Below are 17,665 nucleotides of genomic sequence, written 5' to 3' on the forward strand. Positions count from 1 at the left end.
AAAAAATCCATGTCCCACTGCGACTCCTTCAGTTACATTTAGTAGGAGAACCAATAGCTTGCCAAAAAGCAGTTCCATTGTGCAGCACTGGCTCTTTCTAAAAGCACATGACCAGGCAAAATGACCTGAGATGGCTGCCTACACACTAATATTACAACTAAAAAAATAGATACTTGTAGGATTAAGAATGAAATTATATACAGTAGAGTAAATTACTTGCAGTGTAAACTGTAATTTAGGAGTAAAAACCACACCATAAAAATCGTGACAGAATCCCTATAACATAATGATGAGAGTAGGTGTCTCTGTTCCTCTTCATATGGAACCCACTTTGCAGCATCCCAAAGCTTTTTGGGGGTGTGGCCATAAAATGGGCACGGCCACATTTTTTTTCTGTTTGTCCCTTTTCTATTTATATTATCTATATTCCAGCTACTTCCTTGGCAAAAAGACAAGCGTACATAGCTCATTCCCTTTCCACAGAACCCCCCAAAATGTTATCTTTTATAAAAATCACACCAACTCATGGTACATGGAGTCACCATGTTGTACCAAATTGCCCAGGTATTCTTTGAAACCAATGGGTAGGCACATTTGGGTTGATCCATTACATCTAACTCCTCCAAATGAAAATCAGTGCATATAAAAATTACACACACAGAACTAACAGTAGATTGTAAGTTCACAATAGCCTTGGATATTATGCTTGCCCAAGAAATCATTTAAGCAACTCTTAAAGGCATTAACAGAATCACTACATCATCTGGCAGGGCATTCCACCACCTTAATTCCCCTTACTGTAAAGAACATTTGTTGCTTCAAATGAAAGTTCTTTTCCTTCAGTCTAAAGGGATGGCCTCTGGTGCATTGATCCCTTTTATGAGGGCAAGGGGGGGGGGGTGAAAGATACCCCACTATTTGTCTATAATGTCCTGTAAAATATTTGTAAAGTGTAATCATGTCCCCTCACAAGTGTTTTTCCAGAGAAAACAACCCCAACCTTGACAATCTACCCTTATAGTTTAAATCCTACATCCCTCTAACCAATTTAGTTGCACGTCTCTGCACTCTCTCCAGCTCATATATATTCTTCTTAAGGAATAGAGTTCAAAACTGCACTGCATACTCCAGATGAGGCCTTACCATGGAACTAAAATTATGTTTTCATCCCTTGAGTTTATGCTATTTTTAATGCAAGACAGAACTTTATTTGCTTTAGTAGCAACAGAATGACACTGTCTAGAGTTTCACAGTATGCAACTGAGGGATATCCAGCATATTGACACTACCAGTGTTAAAGCCTTTACATTGTCAACTTTTTATTCATTAAAAAACATGGTATGAATACAATTATTTTATATAAGTCATTCAGTTGTCTACTCAAACAAACAATCTTAGTACTAACAGCTGAGGCCTCAACCACCTAAACCACCTTTATATTTATTAGTACCAAGATTTTATGCTGTTTATCAATCACTTTAACACAATTAGCTTGCCAGCCTAATCTAATTCGTAAAATGTATATCCATAATTCTCACAATAAATAATGTAAAACCACAATTCATACACTTTAAAAACTAGGGATGCACCGAATCCAGGATTCGGTTCGGGATTCGGCCAGGATTCGGCCTTTTTCAGCAGGATTCGGATTCGGCCGAATCCTTCTGCCCAGCCGAACCGAATCCTAATTTGCATATGCAAATTAGGGGCGGGAGGGAAATTGCATGACTTTTTGTCAGAAAACAAGGAAGTAAAAAATGTTTTCCCCTTCCCACCCCTAATTTGCATATGCAAATTAATGTTCGGTTCGGTATTCGGCCGAATCTTTCACGAAGGATTCGGGGGTTCGGCCGAATCCAAAAAAGTGGATTCGGTGCATCCCTATTAAAAACCAAAGAAATTCATATGTTTGCAGGTAAAAAACCTAGTTTAGGAAGTCCATATACTGAGGAAATTAGTTCACATGATATATATGAGTGATAGTAATTAAAAGAAAGGAAAAGAAAGGAAAAGGATAGATGCTATCCTGTTTATTAGACACTCTTTTCTTTCTTTTTAATTACATCATATGACCTAATTTTACCCTACTCTCCACTCCACCAGTTGGGAGCAATTAAATCAGTATATGCACTGCTTAAACTAGGCTTTTTACCAGTAACCATATATGAATTTCCTTGGTAAGTGTATGAATCTTGGTACTAATAAATTAGTGTGTGGATTGAATAAAATTGTGATCAGTACATATAATTTCCTTTTCCAGACGCCTCAACAATAGTATTGACTTGCGCCAACCAAGAAACTTTCTAAAAAGACCATTGGCTATATTAGTTCTTCTGTCCTATCAGCACTGATGTGGAGCTCTACTCACTGGCATAACTATTAGGGATGCACCGAATCCAGGATTCGGTTCGGGATTTGGCCAGGATTCGGCCTTTTTCAGCAGGATTCGGATTCGGCCGAATTCTTCTGCCCAGCCGAACCGAATCCGAATCCTAATTTGCATATGCAAATTAGGGGCGGGAGGGAAATTGCATGACTTTTTGTCAGAAAACAAGGAAGTAAAAAATGTTTTCCCCTTCCCACCCCTAATTTGCATATGCAAATTAGGGTTCGGATCGGTATTCGGCCGAATCTTTCACGAAGGATTCGGGGGTTCGGCCGAATCCAAAAAAGGGGATTCGGTTCATCCCTAATAACTATAGATGAAGCAGACCCTGGGAGGGGGGGCTGGATCCCAGTATCTGCCTCCTCTATAGTTAATATAACCCTCCCCCTTCCCAGCCACTCTCCTACCTGGGCACAAGTGGTCAGGGTACAGAGATTTTTTGCAGGGGGCTTTATAGTTACACCACTAGCTTTACCCATTAGTCTTGTTTGACCATTGACTTCTCCCATTTTCCAAGTCTTCTAGTCTTCTTATACCACCTTTTCTCTGAACTTCTATTATTCAGCAATCCCCTTCTTACCTCAGCTCTTCCTTGTCCCTGGGCTAATGTCTTGGCTCCCCTTCCTTTTACTGTGTATCACTCTAGCTCATATTTTGTTTTTTTACTTAGACTTATGTGCCTCATCTTCCAGCTTCTTCCCTGAGCCCCTAATTGTCCCCTCCTTCCTTTGAATTTCCTGCTCCTCCTGACTCCCTCATTTCCCACTTCTGCCTTTCAGCTCCCCTTCATTCTTGTATCATTGCCCCATATTTCTGTTCCTCCTGGTGTGCCTTTCACTTAGCCCCCCGCACTATTTTTTATTTCTTTCCCTGAGAATTATTTCAGTGTCCTGGTTTTTCAAACTTTCCTGAAATATTGTTCAGTTTTTCAGTGCTAACGCATTTTGCTGCCAACATGTAAGCCATTCCCCCTGTACATTCTCCCTGTACAGCTTCCATGAGACAGTTTATTTGTTATTCCATAGGAAAATCACCCCAATCCTGGGAAGCCGTATTCTGGCACTTACAGAACCGCCTACTTACCTGATAGTAAAGAGGGAAGAGAAGTCCTACAGCTGCTGGAGAAGGCCTTTAAGCAGAAATTAGTCTTCACCATAGGGGAGTCCCGCACAACTGGTGCTGAAAACACTGTCACCTGGAATGACATTCACCATAAAACCAACACTGTCGGCGGGCCCCAAGAGTAAGTATTAATTAGCTGAAATTAGGAGAATATTTGTCTAAATCCAACCCTAATTTGCACATGCAGATTTCATGGCAAACTACAAAATGGCATAGTCTGTGAAATAATATATTTATTGCCACAAGTTTTCCTGAGTTCAGGTATGCAATAATGAATTCACCTAAAACCAAATCCTGAACACATTCATGGGATTTGGCCAAATCTTGAAGTGATTCTTGGATTTGGTGCATCACTATAAGCTACTCATTCATATGCATTCATTTTCCGAAAGGAAATGGTTAATAGTTTGTTCAAAGGAACACTATTATATTTTAATCTTCTTTACGCTAACTAACAAGCTGTATTGAAACAAATTTAAAATTGTTTGGCTCGGGTAAAGCTATGCAGATAAACTGACTGGGCAAGTTCTCAAGTTCACATGTGTAACCCCCAAATTCAGAATAATGTCTTGAGCTCCTAGACAAGAAGCAATAATAGTAGAACATTTTCAAACTCACTTCATCAAGAGTGTGACTTGTGTTCCCAGTGCCCAATTTCTGTGCTGAGACTTATTTCAGCCATAAAATGACTCTCAGAGAGAATACATTGAATTAAATTGAATTAGAAGAGCAGACAGCTGCGGGAGTCCCAGCTGCCCCACTAGACCACAAGCTATTCTCACACATACTCTCATGTACAGTACATCTTTCTGTGCCATTTCTACCATACTTGCATGGGATATATTAACCAGAAATCTTAGAAGTACCAGTATGCCCCATACATGTACCAATAGCACTATAGACCCTGGGCAGTATTAGTATGATTCAAAGAGAAGTCACCCCCAGATATAATCCAGGGGATTTTTGGCTATGCCCTGTTCTCTCCAGACCACTGCCCCTGCTCTGCCCCACCAAATGTATAAATATGGGTGACTTCTGAAAAATACAGAAGACTAGACAGGTCTTTATATGGAGAACAATACTATCAGCACTGTAGAGAGTTGTATTTCTCTAGTCGGCCCTCCTGTCAGTGCAGACGCTTGGGTTATTTCTATCTTAACCTCTGGAGGCAGGACAGAATGATAAGACTCTTGACCTCTCCCTTAGCATATATAGTCTGGCTCCACCTCCTACCCCCAGTTCTTTGTGTGCCTTTGTGTGTTTTCCTTTTCTTTATTGATTTTTTTTTATTTTTCCTAAGATTCAACATTCTAGGCTTAGGTTTTGAAAGGCATGCAGAGCTGTCTCCCAACGTATGGGATTCTCCCTTTTTGCTGTCAGATTGTAGTAAAAGGAGGTCCCCAGAATCACATTGACTGTAGCTGATACACAGGATTTGGAGACATGCTGAGCTGTCTCTCAGCATGAGGCACTTTTCCTCCTTGCTGGCAGTTTGCAGCAAGTGGAAGTAGCCTGAGACAGGAGAGACCGCAGGACTGTCCGTCTGCAGTTTCCTCCTTGTTGGTACCCTTACAGTGGGTGTATATTGCCTCAGGCACGGTGGCTCTTCGCAGCAATGGGTTAGCCTGTAGGAGAATTACATTCTGAACACTCTACTTGTCTGCACAACAATCGGTAACACCATGGTATAGGGATGGGAGCGCTAGAAGAGCCTACTCCCCTCCCCTATTCGTTTTAGAGTTTGACGCCAAATTCATTGGCGCACCTTTGGTGTGAAAGCCAAATGCGGTATGTCAAGTGTGCACGAGTCGCGTGTCTGACGTTATGACGCGAGAGCAGATATCGGTATTGTTACATTGCGTTTGTCACGTGCCTGACGTTGCTAGGCGATAGATGCGTGGCACAGTACATGGAATAAGCCGCAGGGAGCACATTAGCCTCAGAACTTGTACTGACGACAGTGTCAGGACATAAGGAGCTTTGTCAACAGCGCATCTCGCTCCAACACACAAGTCTCTTACCCTGCATAGAGGAAGCGCATCATGGAAAGGTCAGATTCCCACAAAGATTTAAGGGAGGACATTCAAGTCTCTTAGAAAACCCACAAAAGAGCTGAGAAGATAGTTAAATGCAAAAAATGCAAACACACTCTGAGGAAGTCTGAACACATTTAGGGGGTTATTTATCAAACTCGGAAATCCGAAAAATTTGTGATTTCTTGTGTTAAAATCGTCTTTTAAAAAAAATCACGTATTTTTCGGAATTTATTAAACCCCGTGGGCTAAAAAGCCTGCATATAAAAACACGGCTTCTCAAACCTGTCGAGGTTGCATAAAAGTCAATGGGAACAGTCCCATTGATTTTTGGTTGTGTCGGGTTTCAGGCAATTCCACAATGTTTTCGGAGCTCTCAGATGTAAACTCTGAAAAATTCGGAGCTTTTGGGGAAAATTCCCAGAAAAAATTGTGAAAATCGGAGCTTTTCCCGCAAAGGTAATTTTCGGGAAAATGTAATGATAAATAAGCGTTAAAAACCCGAGCGGCTTAGATCAGAGTTTGTAGCAGCCGATATTGAGATAAGTTTGGATCTTGATAAATAACCCCCATATTGTTCTGACAGTTCACTCTGCCATAGACTTCATGGAGCCCAACAACTACATGACTTCAATCGACTTAAAGGAAAACTATACCCCTCAAACAATGTAGGTCTCTATAAAAAGATATTACATAAAACAGCTCATATGTAAAACTCTGCTTCATGTAAATAAACCATTTTCATAATAATATACTTTTTCAGTATTATGTGCAATTGGGTAATCATAAATAGAAAATTGCCAATTTAAAAAATAAGGACAGCCCACTGGGATCATAGGATTCACGGTGCACACAAGCATACCAAACAAACTATACTTGTTAGGTCACATTAGCCAATTAACAGACAACAAACAGTTCTTATGTCAACAAACAAGGAGGGACGCGAAGCAACCTGGCAATGCAGGAAGCATCAAAATGGGCATGGGCAGAAAAGACGGTCCCAGTTATCTCGGCACTATTCATTCCTGGAGTCCTAAACTGGGAAGCGGACTTCCTCAGCAGACAAACTATAGATTATGGGGAATGGGCACTACACGGTGAAGAATTCAGACAGTTGGTACAAAAATGGGGAATACCAGACATAGCTATCTTAGCATCCAGACACAATTTCAAACTTCTATGCTACTGCTCCAGAACCAGGGATCTGGGAGCAGCGTTCACGGATTCATTGGTAATTCCATGGACTTTCAACAAGGTGTATGCGTTCCCACCCCTAGCAATTCTTCCCAGAATAATTGCCAAGATAAAGCAGGAACGAGTTACGACCATCCTAATCGCACCAGTTTGGCCAAACAGACTATGGTACATGGACCTGATCCATATGTCAGTCTCCAAGCCGTGACAACTACCTCTACGGCCCGACCTACTCATTCAGGCACCAGCTAGACACCACAATCTGGCCATGCTTCGTTTAACGGCCTGGCATTTAATACCCAGCTGTGGTCACAAACGGGGTTTTCACCAGGGACCATACAAATACTACTTCAGGTGAGAAAACCTTCCACCACTAAAGCATACCACAAGGTATGGAGTACCTTTCTTAACTGGTGCTCAGCCAGGCACTTGCTATGGAAGGACAGTACCACGCAAGTGATTACATAATTTCTTACAGACGGCTTTACTAAAGGCCTTACACCATAAGGTCACAAATTTCGGCCCTTTCAGCACTGTCAAACATTAAGTGAGCAGAAAACGCTACCATACAATGTTTCCTACAAGGAGTCTTACACGCCAGGCCACCTTTCAAAGACCCTACTCCACCTTGGGACTTGCCCTTGGTGCTTTCAGCACTACATAAAGCCCCCTTTAAGCCTATTAGCTCGTGTTACCTTAAGTGGAAGTCCTTGAAAGTGACTTTCCTGATAGCAACAACATTAGTCAAGAGGGTGTCGGAAATGGCAGCACTATCTTCTAAAGAGCTATGGCTGGTCCTTCATCAGGATAAAGCCGTCCTTAGAACGTTACTAGGGTTTCTACCAAAGGTAGTTTCCTGGTTCCATATTAATCGAGAACTAATTTTGCCATCTTTTTGTCCTAACCCGACTAATGACAAGGAGTCACAACTGCACAAGCTAGATGTTGTGAGGGCAATTAAAACATATTTAAACAGAACAGCTGCATTTTGGATATCGGATTCCCTGTTAATCTCATATTCCACTTGCTGACTGTCCCGAACCTTGCCCGGCCTGACTTCACTCTATGTCTTATCCTTGTCTGTAAGTCTGGTACCACTGTAGTGTTCAGGTTCCCTGACTGATTCTGCAGCACAAAGCCCGGGGCCCCAAAAGGGCATTCGTGAACACTAGGGATGGGCGAATTTGACCCATTCCGTTTCGCCAAAAATTTGCCACTGGAAAATTTTTGCAGACGGCCATTATAGTCTATGGGCGTCAAAAATTTTGTCGCATGGCGAACTTTTTTTTGACGCACGCCGCCATACAAGTCTATGGGCGTAATTTTTTCTGTGAAACGAGGCGAAAACATTCGCCCATCCCTAGTGAACACCAGTATCGTCAGGGGTGACCCTGCTCGTCAAAAGGTACTTTCCGGCGGTCAACTAACGTTACAGATACCAACTGAAAACATAGTGTGCCAAAATAGTATAATAGCATTTTAAGACATAAATAAAAACCAAAATGGGATACTCCCAAACAGAGTTTTATAAAAGCATTGAATAATAAGTCTTTAAAATCCTGGAAACTTCTTAGATCCTTTATGCGTTTTACGTGATACACCATGCTTCCTCAGGAGATATAAAGTGAGCTATGACACATGGCTTTAAAAATAGTGGGGCTCATTTATTAACGCAGCGCAGCGCTAAAAAGAGCGCAGTGGCCTTACATTTGCCCAGCGCATGCGAGTATTTAATAATGTAGTGCACGATACCTTAACAGTGCAATTTGTGCGCTAATGTAGACACAGACAGGTGCGACGTGTGAAACTGCGTATCAGCTGTCGCAGTGCTTATAATAAATTGTGCGCACAGGAAGATACCGCAAAGGTAAGGATTAGTTGTGCTCATGTATGAATGCGCTGCTTTAATTAGTTGCGTCACATATTGCGCATATTGCGTTCACTTAGACGCATCTGCATTTGTTTCTGTGCTAATATTTGTTTGGTTGCAAAGGTGTTTAGCCTACCTGATACCCTTAAAGGAACCTTGGTCAATATAAACATGTTGGGTGGAAGGCGTGGTTAATATGCACTTTACAGGGGTTGTTCATCTTTGAGTTAACTTTGAGTTAACAAACATCCCCACCAACAGCAGCACCATTGTATTTGCCAGAACCCAGTTTAGCAGTGTGGCTCTGCACACATATATAAAATTCTCTTTTAAGCAACATGAAACGCAAAAATGTGAATATACTAGCGCAGCTGGGCAGGAATGCGCATTTTGAAGAGCGTTACTATTACGCCACGAAGAGGCAGTCGTAAAAATTGTGGTGCTGTTGCCCGGGTGCAGTTTTGCACATATACAGACGCAAATCTGCGACGGCCGCAGTGCAAGCGCATTGTAGCCACGCCCACAGCCACGCCCCTAACAACCACGGCATCGTCTGCAACATAAATGCCCAATCTTTTGCGCAATGCGAATAAACAAAAGCATCGCAAAAGCTCTGTGTTATGCGCAATATCACGCAAATATATTAGCGATCACGCTTGTGATGGCGCAGACAATCTTTTGCGTCCACTTATGCGCTGCGTTGCTTTAATAAATGAGCCCCACTGTCTTTATGTCCCCTATAAATGATACAATGTATAGCGCTGATTCCATATTGGTATAGGGCTAACTATAGAAATCAAGTGAAATGTACGTGTTACACTACACACCCGGAATTTACTCACTCTGCAGTAGTGGTGCTGGTTTTCCGTTGACCCGGCACGGCCCCTTAACAACAGCAGTTTTTTTGTTCACGGATCCGCACACACACAAATTTCTGCAATGGTGAAAGTGTCTCCTTTTTTATTATTGTTTTATATTATTGTTTTAGTGCTGACTTCCTTCTATAATATGGGGTCTGCTGTGATATGGTCCTGATGAAGGGAGGTTGTACCCCCCAAAACGTTGATGTTGGTGATATAAAACAATAATAAAAAAGGGGACACTTTCCCCACTGCAGAAATTTGTGTGTGTGCGGATCCGTGAACAAAAAAACTGCTGTAACTATAGAAGTCACCTTATACAAAATACATAACAGGCATAGGGGGCTGCTGAATAGATATAAAATATCTCACCTTATCTAGATTAAAAAGCAGCTAAATCCAAATCAATGTTAAAACCTTTTCGATGTAAAGTGTCTAATTTGAATATCTAAGAGGGCTCCCTTTGTGTAAGTTTAAAACTAGCTGGAATCTGTTCAAGTCCCACAAAGTATGTGCCTTCTGGATTATTGTCATGTTTTTCTTTATAATGTCGTGGTACACTATGATTCATTTTCCTGCCCTTATGTTAGGGATATGCTCACCCATCCTGCATCCCACATTTCTTGTTGTTATGCCAAAATAAAACATTGCATAAACATAATTAAGTAAAGAATATAAATAGAAGCACAATGATTAAGTTATTTGTTAACGGAACATCATTCCCCATATTCCTTTTCGGTAAAGCAAAAGAACATGCTATACATCATTTGCGATGGGTCCCAGGAATATGGAACAAAAAAGGCTACCTTCTGTACCAGATATAATGAATTAGACCCTAAGTTTAGACAGGCCATTTATAAACATTGGCACCATATCACAGCAGACCCCATATTAGGAAAGGAATTCAGCACTAAACCTAGAATTTATTTTAGGAAATCACGTACTATTAAGGATATAGTGGCCCCCTCTAAAATGGGGGAAAAAAGACCAATGCACTTTCAAGTGTGATTGCAAATGATGCTCAGCGTGTCGTTTTTGTCCTTTACACAGTTTTGTCTTTTTCAGGTTTGGTTATCCGGATCCTGATTATCTAAAGCGTATAAGGGAAGAGCTGAAGGCCAAAGGAATTGAGTGATCTGTTGGGACTCCTGAGATTCTGGGCCACATTTCTGGGAAATTTAGTGGATATATGATTAATGATAGGGTGTTTAGAGTTTAAGTTTTGAAAGCAATCTGGGTTGTTGAATTAGGGAAGTATTTACTCAAAATCAGAGCATAACCAAGAGGTACTGGCACCCAATACAAGTACTATTTGTCCCTTTACCCACTCTCCACAACCCCCAATAGCAGCAACTCACCTGCAAGATGCTCTTTCTTGCCCATTTGAAACGTGGTGGCCTATTTATCAAGTCTCATTTTAGTGGTTTTAGAAGTTTTTGAAACCACAACTAAACTCACTAAAACCACGAATGTCATAAAATGTATTAAAAAAATTAAAATAAAAAAAAAGTACAAACTAAAAATAACACAGTTTCCATTTTCATCCCATATAGGCCAGTACAAACAGCAGCTCTGTCTCCTCAAGATAAACTATAGTTCCCTTATTGGGGGGGACTATAGAAGAGAAACTGTGTGTAGAGACAGTCACCATTGCAGTCTGCACCCATATTCTTGGGATTGGGCAGAAATAGTTTTCATTGTGCCTTATTGGCCTTGGGCTCCTAAAACCATAGCAATCAGCAAGTATCACCTATTTAAAAGCAATCACCTGCTTTGTTGCCCCTGGCTATTAGACCAAGTTCAGTTGTGACTTTAATTACATTTCCCCTTAAATTCACCAATTTGTAATTTAATAATAATAATTTAAAGGGTAATCTTTAAGTATAATTAAAGTGAATGCCCCCTTCCTTTTCGTGCAGCCTAGCAGTAAATTGTGCAAAGTAACAAGGATGGAAGTGCTGCTATTTTTCAAACATGTATGAGGTTGGTACTTACTGGGTCCATCAGCTTGGCTTTCCCTGCACTTCCATGATACTCAGGGGCAGATTTATCAAAGGTCAAGGTGAATTTTCAAATTCCAAAAATTTGAATTTCGAATTATTTTTTATGTACTTCGACCAGGGAATAGTCCAAATTAAATTCTAACTTGAAAGAAAATTAAAACATTCGAAAATTGAAATTTATCATGTACTGTCTCTTTAAAAATTCGACTTTGACCATACGCCATCTTAAACCTGCCAAATTGCTGTTTTAGCCTACGGGGGACCTCCTAGAACCTATTTTGAGTCAATTGGTGGACTTTGAAAAATCAAATGTTGAATCAAATTTGAGCAAATGCGATATTAATTTGATTCATACGATTCGAATTTGGCCAAATATGGACCTATTCAATCGAAAATAGACCTACTTGGCCAAAAAAAATAACTTCGACTTAATTTTTAATCGAAATTCGACCCTTGATAAATATGTCCCTCAGCGTTAACATCTGGGAATGTTACATATTAAAATGTGTAAGGTTCCCTGTTTTGATACACATGAGATAATGTGCCTCCTATCAACACGGGTACCTTATGGGTTCTTGAAGGTAACTTCAATGTCTGTCTGGGCACCAAATAGATTATACTCATGGGCACACTCAGAGCCCCTCACTGCCATATTAAGAGAAAGAGATTTATTGGCTTGTTGACATTTATATTTTGGGTTGTTTGTTACCTATCTCTGTTGCTTATCTGCTCCAAATAAATCTGCTTGCTACATGGACTTGTTGGGTTGTACTTTTATTTGGGTTTTACAGCACAGACCTCCCCTGGTACCTATAGCTGAGGAAATTGATCTAGGAAACATTCTGGCACAGTGTTACCTGGAATTCAAGGCTGTTTCAGATGCATGTGAAGCCCCTTGGCACAGTAGCTACTGAATACACAAGTTCAACAACATGGTATCATGTGCCCTAGTCTGGGCATATACTAGGCAATAGGCACAAGGTCCTGGCACAAAATTCCAAGATGTCAGTGCCTCCATATGGCACTCTGCAAGTCTGGCTGGTAGATAGGTAGGACATTTTTTATATTCTGATCATGATTGGGAAATATGTTTTTCTCTATATTCTTGGAAGATTTCCAACATTTTTAAATTCTAGACCAGATTTTCAAAATATGTTAAAAGAAAATTGGGAAAATTTCCTTAGTAATAATGCAGGATAAGATGATTGTGTCACATTATTCTGGGATGCGCAGAAGACATCCTATAAGGAAAACTTGATTAACTTGAGTTTTCAGGTTTGGGACTTGAACTGGCCAATAGGGTTTTTCTTAAATAAGATACCATTCAAGTTGTGAGTTCATTCAAGGTATAAAAAAACTCGACCTTTGATAACCCCTATAAAGTGCAATTTAAGAAGGTTATAAAAAGAGATGTATCCATTGAAAACATGTGAATGAAAATAAAACCTAGAAAAAGTATTCAAGCTCTTTTAGAATACATTTTTTATTTAGATTTTGAAAAATTAATGGAATCAATATTAATTTTACCAATGAAGTTTTTCTTTGTGAATGAACACAATCACTTTTTCACATTTCTTTATCGTCCAATTGCAGCACACAAATGGGTATTTTTGTCCCTCCCCTATTGATAGGACAGTAGGAACAAAAAGTTACACCCCATAAAAGGACCCACCCCTTCCTCCTCCCCTCATGTTTTTTCTGTCCTACCTTGGTATCTATCTCTCTCTTCATATCAGATGTTATACTGATGCCACAGTGTTTTCTTTTTCATATGGTTTTTTTTCAGATGTCTAGTCAGGAAACTCCTTCTGGGAAAAGGAAATCTAAGTCCATGCATCTGGTTTGCCGGGAATGCAATGTTCCTTTACCTGATAATTATGAAAGAGGATGCTGTGAAGACTGTTTGGCTAAAGCGGATATTGCACCTCAGTAGACAGAAAGTTCTATGGTCTGGCTTAAAGAGTTTCTGCAGCAGTCGTTTTCAGAGATGAAATAGTCTATTATACAGAGAGAGACAGGAGATGTGGAAAGGTCTCTGGAATCTCTAGAGGATGCAGAGTACACTGTAATTGATTAATTATTTTCTTCTTCGGAAGAGGAAGAAACAGATGGAAGTATTCCAAGCAGAAGCAGTGTCGAAATTAAATAAGGCGGTCAGAACGGCTATAGAAGATCAAGAGGGAAAATCCTTAGCAGTAGATGCAGAGAAGGGATGGTCTCAGAAGAAACAGAAAGTTTTACAGTTCACCCTGTAATTAAGGATCTCATTGAGTTTGAGTGGAAGAACCCGGACAAGGCTCATTTAATTAGCAAGAGATTTAAAACATTGTTTCCGATCAGTGAAGAAGCCAAGGTATGGGAATTACCTCCTAAGGTGGATGTTGTGGTCCCTCTAAAAGGACCACCATTCCGGTGGAGGATGGTTCAGGTCTGAAGGACGTTATGGATCGCAAAGCAGAGTGTTCTCTTAGACGCATTTATTCCACAGCATCTAATCAATGCAAACCTCTTATTGCAGCGTCAGAGGTGTCCAGAGCTCTCAGAAACTGGGTTGTCCAGTTAGAAGATGATGTGCAGAGGAAGATTCCTAGAGAACAGTTTATAAAAGAAGTAAAAATGATCAAGGTGGCTGATTTCTTATGTGATGCATCCATTGAAGCTTTAAAACTCGCATCCAGAAATATAGCTTTGGCAACGGCTGCTAGAAGGACCATTCGGCTCAAACCCTGGAGAGCTGATTCTACCTCTAAGTTAAACCTGTGTAACATGGATTTTGAAGCGGGCCATTTATTCGGATCTAAGTTAGATTCACTAATGGAGAAACTCTCTGACGAGAAAGGGAAGTCTCTTCCATAGGATAGAGCTAGAAGAGGTAGGAGTTTCTTTTTTTGTATAGACAAAGAAGATCCCCACCCAGAGTTCTACAGTCAAGATTTCTGGAGAGGGAAAAGGAGAAAGATAGACCTCAATCATTTAGAGGTCAAGGAATGGCCAGATATACACGAGGAAGACCTAGAGGCAGTTCAGGAGGTCAGCGATTCACCTCATGATGCCAGAAGTTTAGAGGTAGGAGGCAGGCTAGCTTTTTTCTTTCACCGGTGGAAGTCATTGATAAGAGAGAATTTGTAAGAAGACCTCTTCAACCATTTTGCATTACAAAAGGGCCTATTCACCTCTAAAACAACAAGTACTGGAAAATCTGTGCTAAAATTTCTACAGATGGCAGTATTAGAGAAAGTTCCATGTTTGGAAGAAGGTCTAGGAACATAATCCAGAATATTTTTGGTTCCAAAGCCAAGTGGCACTTTTCAGATGATAATCGACCTGCGAAGGTTAAACGCAGCACAAAATTATATAACTATCCCCTATTAAACTACTATGCATTAAATCTGGTTGTGGTTATTAATTGAAAAGAACATGAGGGGAGGAGGAAGGGGTGGGTCCTTTTATGGGGTGTAACTTTTTGTTCCTACTTTGCTATCAATAGGGGAGAGACCCAAATACCCATTTGTGTGCTGCCAATTTGACTGAAAAAGAAAGCGAAATTACGGTAAGATTTCAACTTTTTTCATTACTATGCTAGCATGCAAGATAAATGTGACCAAAAGAAAAACTCCACACTTTTAGAAAAATTAAGAACTTTATTCTTTTACAGAAATTCACCTTTATCTAAAGAAGCAATAAGGAGATGAATATCATTGAAAAGCACAAAGCATTGGTGGAGTGGGAGGGAGTTTGGATGGTTTCACAGCTCCTTTCTAGTTTTATTTAGCTTGTTCATTAATGACTTAGGGGAGTAGGGGGTAATTTTTCCACTTTATAGAGCACTGGTAAGGCCCCATCTAGAATATGCCGTACAGTTTTGGTTTCCAGTGCTCAAACAGGACAATATTGTATTAGAGAAGGTCCAGAGAAGGGCAACTAAACTGGTAAAAGTTATGGAAAATCTTAGCTATGAGGAAAGACTGGCCAAGTTGGGGATGTTCACGCTGGAGAAGAGGCGCTTAAGGGGTGATATGATAACTATGTATAAATATATAAGGGCATCACAGCTCCTTTCTAGTTTTATTTAGCTTGTTCATTAATGACTTAGGGGAGTAGGGGGTCATTTTTCCACTTTATAGAGCACTGGTAAGGCCCCATCTAGAATATGCCGTACAGTTTTGGTTTCCAGTGCTCAAACAGGACAATATTAGCTATGAGGAAAGACCGGCCAAGTTGGGGATGTTCATGCTGGAGAAGAGGCGCTTAAGGGGTGATATGATAACTATGTATAAATATATAAGGGGATCATATAATAATCTCTCTAATGCTTTATTTACCAGTAGGTCTTTCCAGCTGACGCGAGGTCACCCATTCAGATTAGAAGAAAGGAGGTTCCACCTAAATAATCGGAAGGGTTTTTTTACAGTGAGAGCTGTGAATATGTGGAATTCTGTCCCTGAATCGGTTGTACCGGTTGATACATTAGAATACAAGGTGCAAATCTGGGTTATTAAGTTAGAGAAGTATTTACTCCAAATCAGAGCCCGGCTAAGAGGTAGTGGCACCCAAAACAAGTACCTCTTGTCCCAACACCCGTTCACTTCCACAACTTCCCCGCGTACTCACCTGTAGGCTTCTCTTGCTTGCCCATTTAAAAACTTAGAGTACTAGATTTTCTGTTCCACTGCCTGAGAGTGTGGACCATTTTCAGGAGGAGGGTAGGGCACATCTTGCCTCCAATCAAGTTTGTGGTGTCATTTGATTTGTCCAGGAAGCATCTGCCCAATAGTACTGTCTCAACACAGGCATTTTTGCAATAGCTGTAAGAGGTGCAAAAGGATATTGGGAGCAAGCTGAATCATATGCAGCCGTTAGCCTGCAAGTTGGCAACAAACTGTTTAATTGAAGAAATACACAACAGCTACATTCAGTAGTGGGGAGTAAAACAACCACCCATCCAGCTACAATGTAGCAAGCCAACCAGTTCAGGTTAGGGTTGCAACAATGTATTAAAATATAACTTTTAATTTAAATTAAAGTAAAAAACTTTTCTGGCAACACCAATATAAACACTCACAGCGTGTAAAACTCTACTCCGTCTGGGACCATATCCCTAAAATCACACACTATTAAAAACAGTTGCGCAGGCTGGAACGGTGATGGATAATGACATATAATAGTAAAGGATTCTAATATCCACTGTTATTGCCAGCTCCACAAGGGATACTTGTCAGAGTACAGTAACCATAAGTGCCCACCCTTCCCCCAGCACACCTCCTACCTTGCTACGTTGGGAAGAGTGGGAGCTATCCACACCACCTTCTACCCACGTCGCCCTACGCGTTTTGCTGCCAAGCAGCTTCGTCAGGGGCAGACCCCTGCATGTAGAATGTGTTCATACTACAGTGTAACTTATGTAACTATTATGTATTGCCCCTCAGGATGTTCTGTTCCCTGCACTGATACTCATAACTCTCCATGCTTTCCAGAGAATCTGTGCACCACACACTATGGAAAACAGATGAACTTCAAGTCCCAGAATCCCCCACTTCCCAATGAAACAAGATGAGATACCATTAGGACATGGTATGTTAGAGTATCATGTTATGAGGATTAAGGTGTGTTTAACAATAATACATGTAAACATATGTTTATGCACCTTCCCCTTGCAAGCTTGCAGGATACACACAGACACTTTCTTTCACTTTGAGGCAGTTTATTTACACACAGGGGTGACCATTTCAGGATACAAAACAAAAATCATAAAAATAAATCCTGCCCACTGGGCACTTCACACATTTGATATGTTCCCTCACTAAACTGGGCCCCTAGTGGACTACCAGTAAAAATATATATGTTGGGCTCACCGTGGTACTCACAATCCTTCTTTCAGGCTTTTCCTCAATGTCTCACTCAAGACTCTCGTGCAGGCAGCCACAGAATACTGCAGCTTCCAGGATTTGGCCACCAAAGTCTTTAAACAAAGAAACCCTTCTCTGCTTATTAACACCCTTCATGGTGCCTACATCTCCTACTGGGGAGAAATCACAGGAAAAAACAAACCTTTTTACACATTTCCTTGGTCACTCTACCACACCCTCTTATTGCCTATGCATGAGGTAGGAGTGCCAAGGAACATGTCATGTATAAAACCATGCTAAATGTGTGGTGGTTCCAGGACAGTTTCTGCATGGCATTAGTACTTGCCAGTA

At 40.7% G+C, this 17,665-nt stretch overlaps 1 protein-coding gene across 1 annotated transcript in view; it reads left to right on the top strand.

Moving 5' to 3' along the window:
* Positions 1–11,380, top strand: part of dtx3l.L (deltex E3 ubiquitin ligase 3L L homeolog) — an 18,171-nt gene extending 6,791 nt beyond the window's left edge. Inside the window, exons 4-5 of the mRNA XM_018235598.2 lie at positions 3,412–3,629; positions 10,531–11,380. Of these exons, the coding sequence (XP_018091087.1) occupies positions 3,412–3,629; positions 10,531–10,600 (288 nt within the window). The 3' untranslated portion in view covers positions 10,601–11,380. The remainder of the gene's footprint in view (positions 1–3,411; positions 3,630–10,530) is intronic.
* Positions 11,381–17,665: the final 6,285 nt, after the last annotated feature.

This window comes from Xenopus laevis, chromosome 9_10L, assembly GCF_017654675.1.
Source record: "Xenopus laevis strain J_2021 chromosome 9_10L, Xenopus_laevis_v10.1, whole genome shotgun sequence".
Classification (NCBI taxonomy): domain Eukaryota; kingdom Metazoa; phylum Chordata; class Amphibia; order Anura; family Pipidae; genus Xenopus; species Xenopus laevis.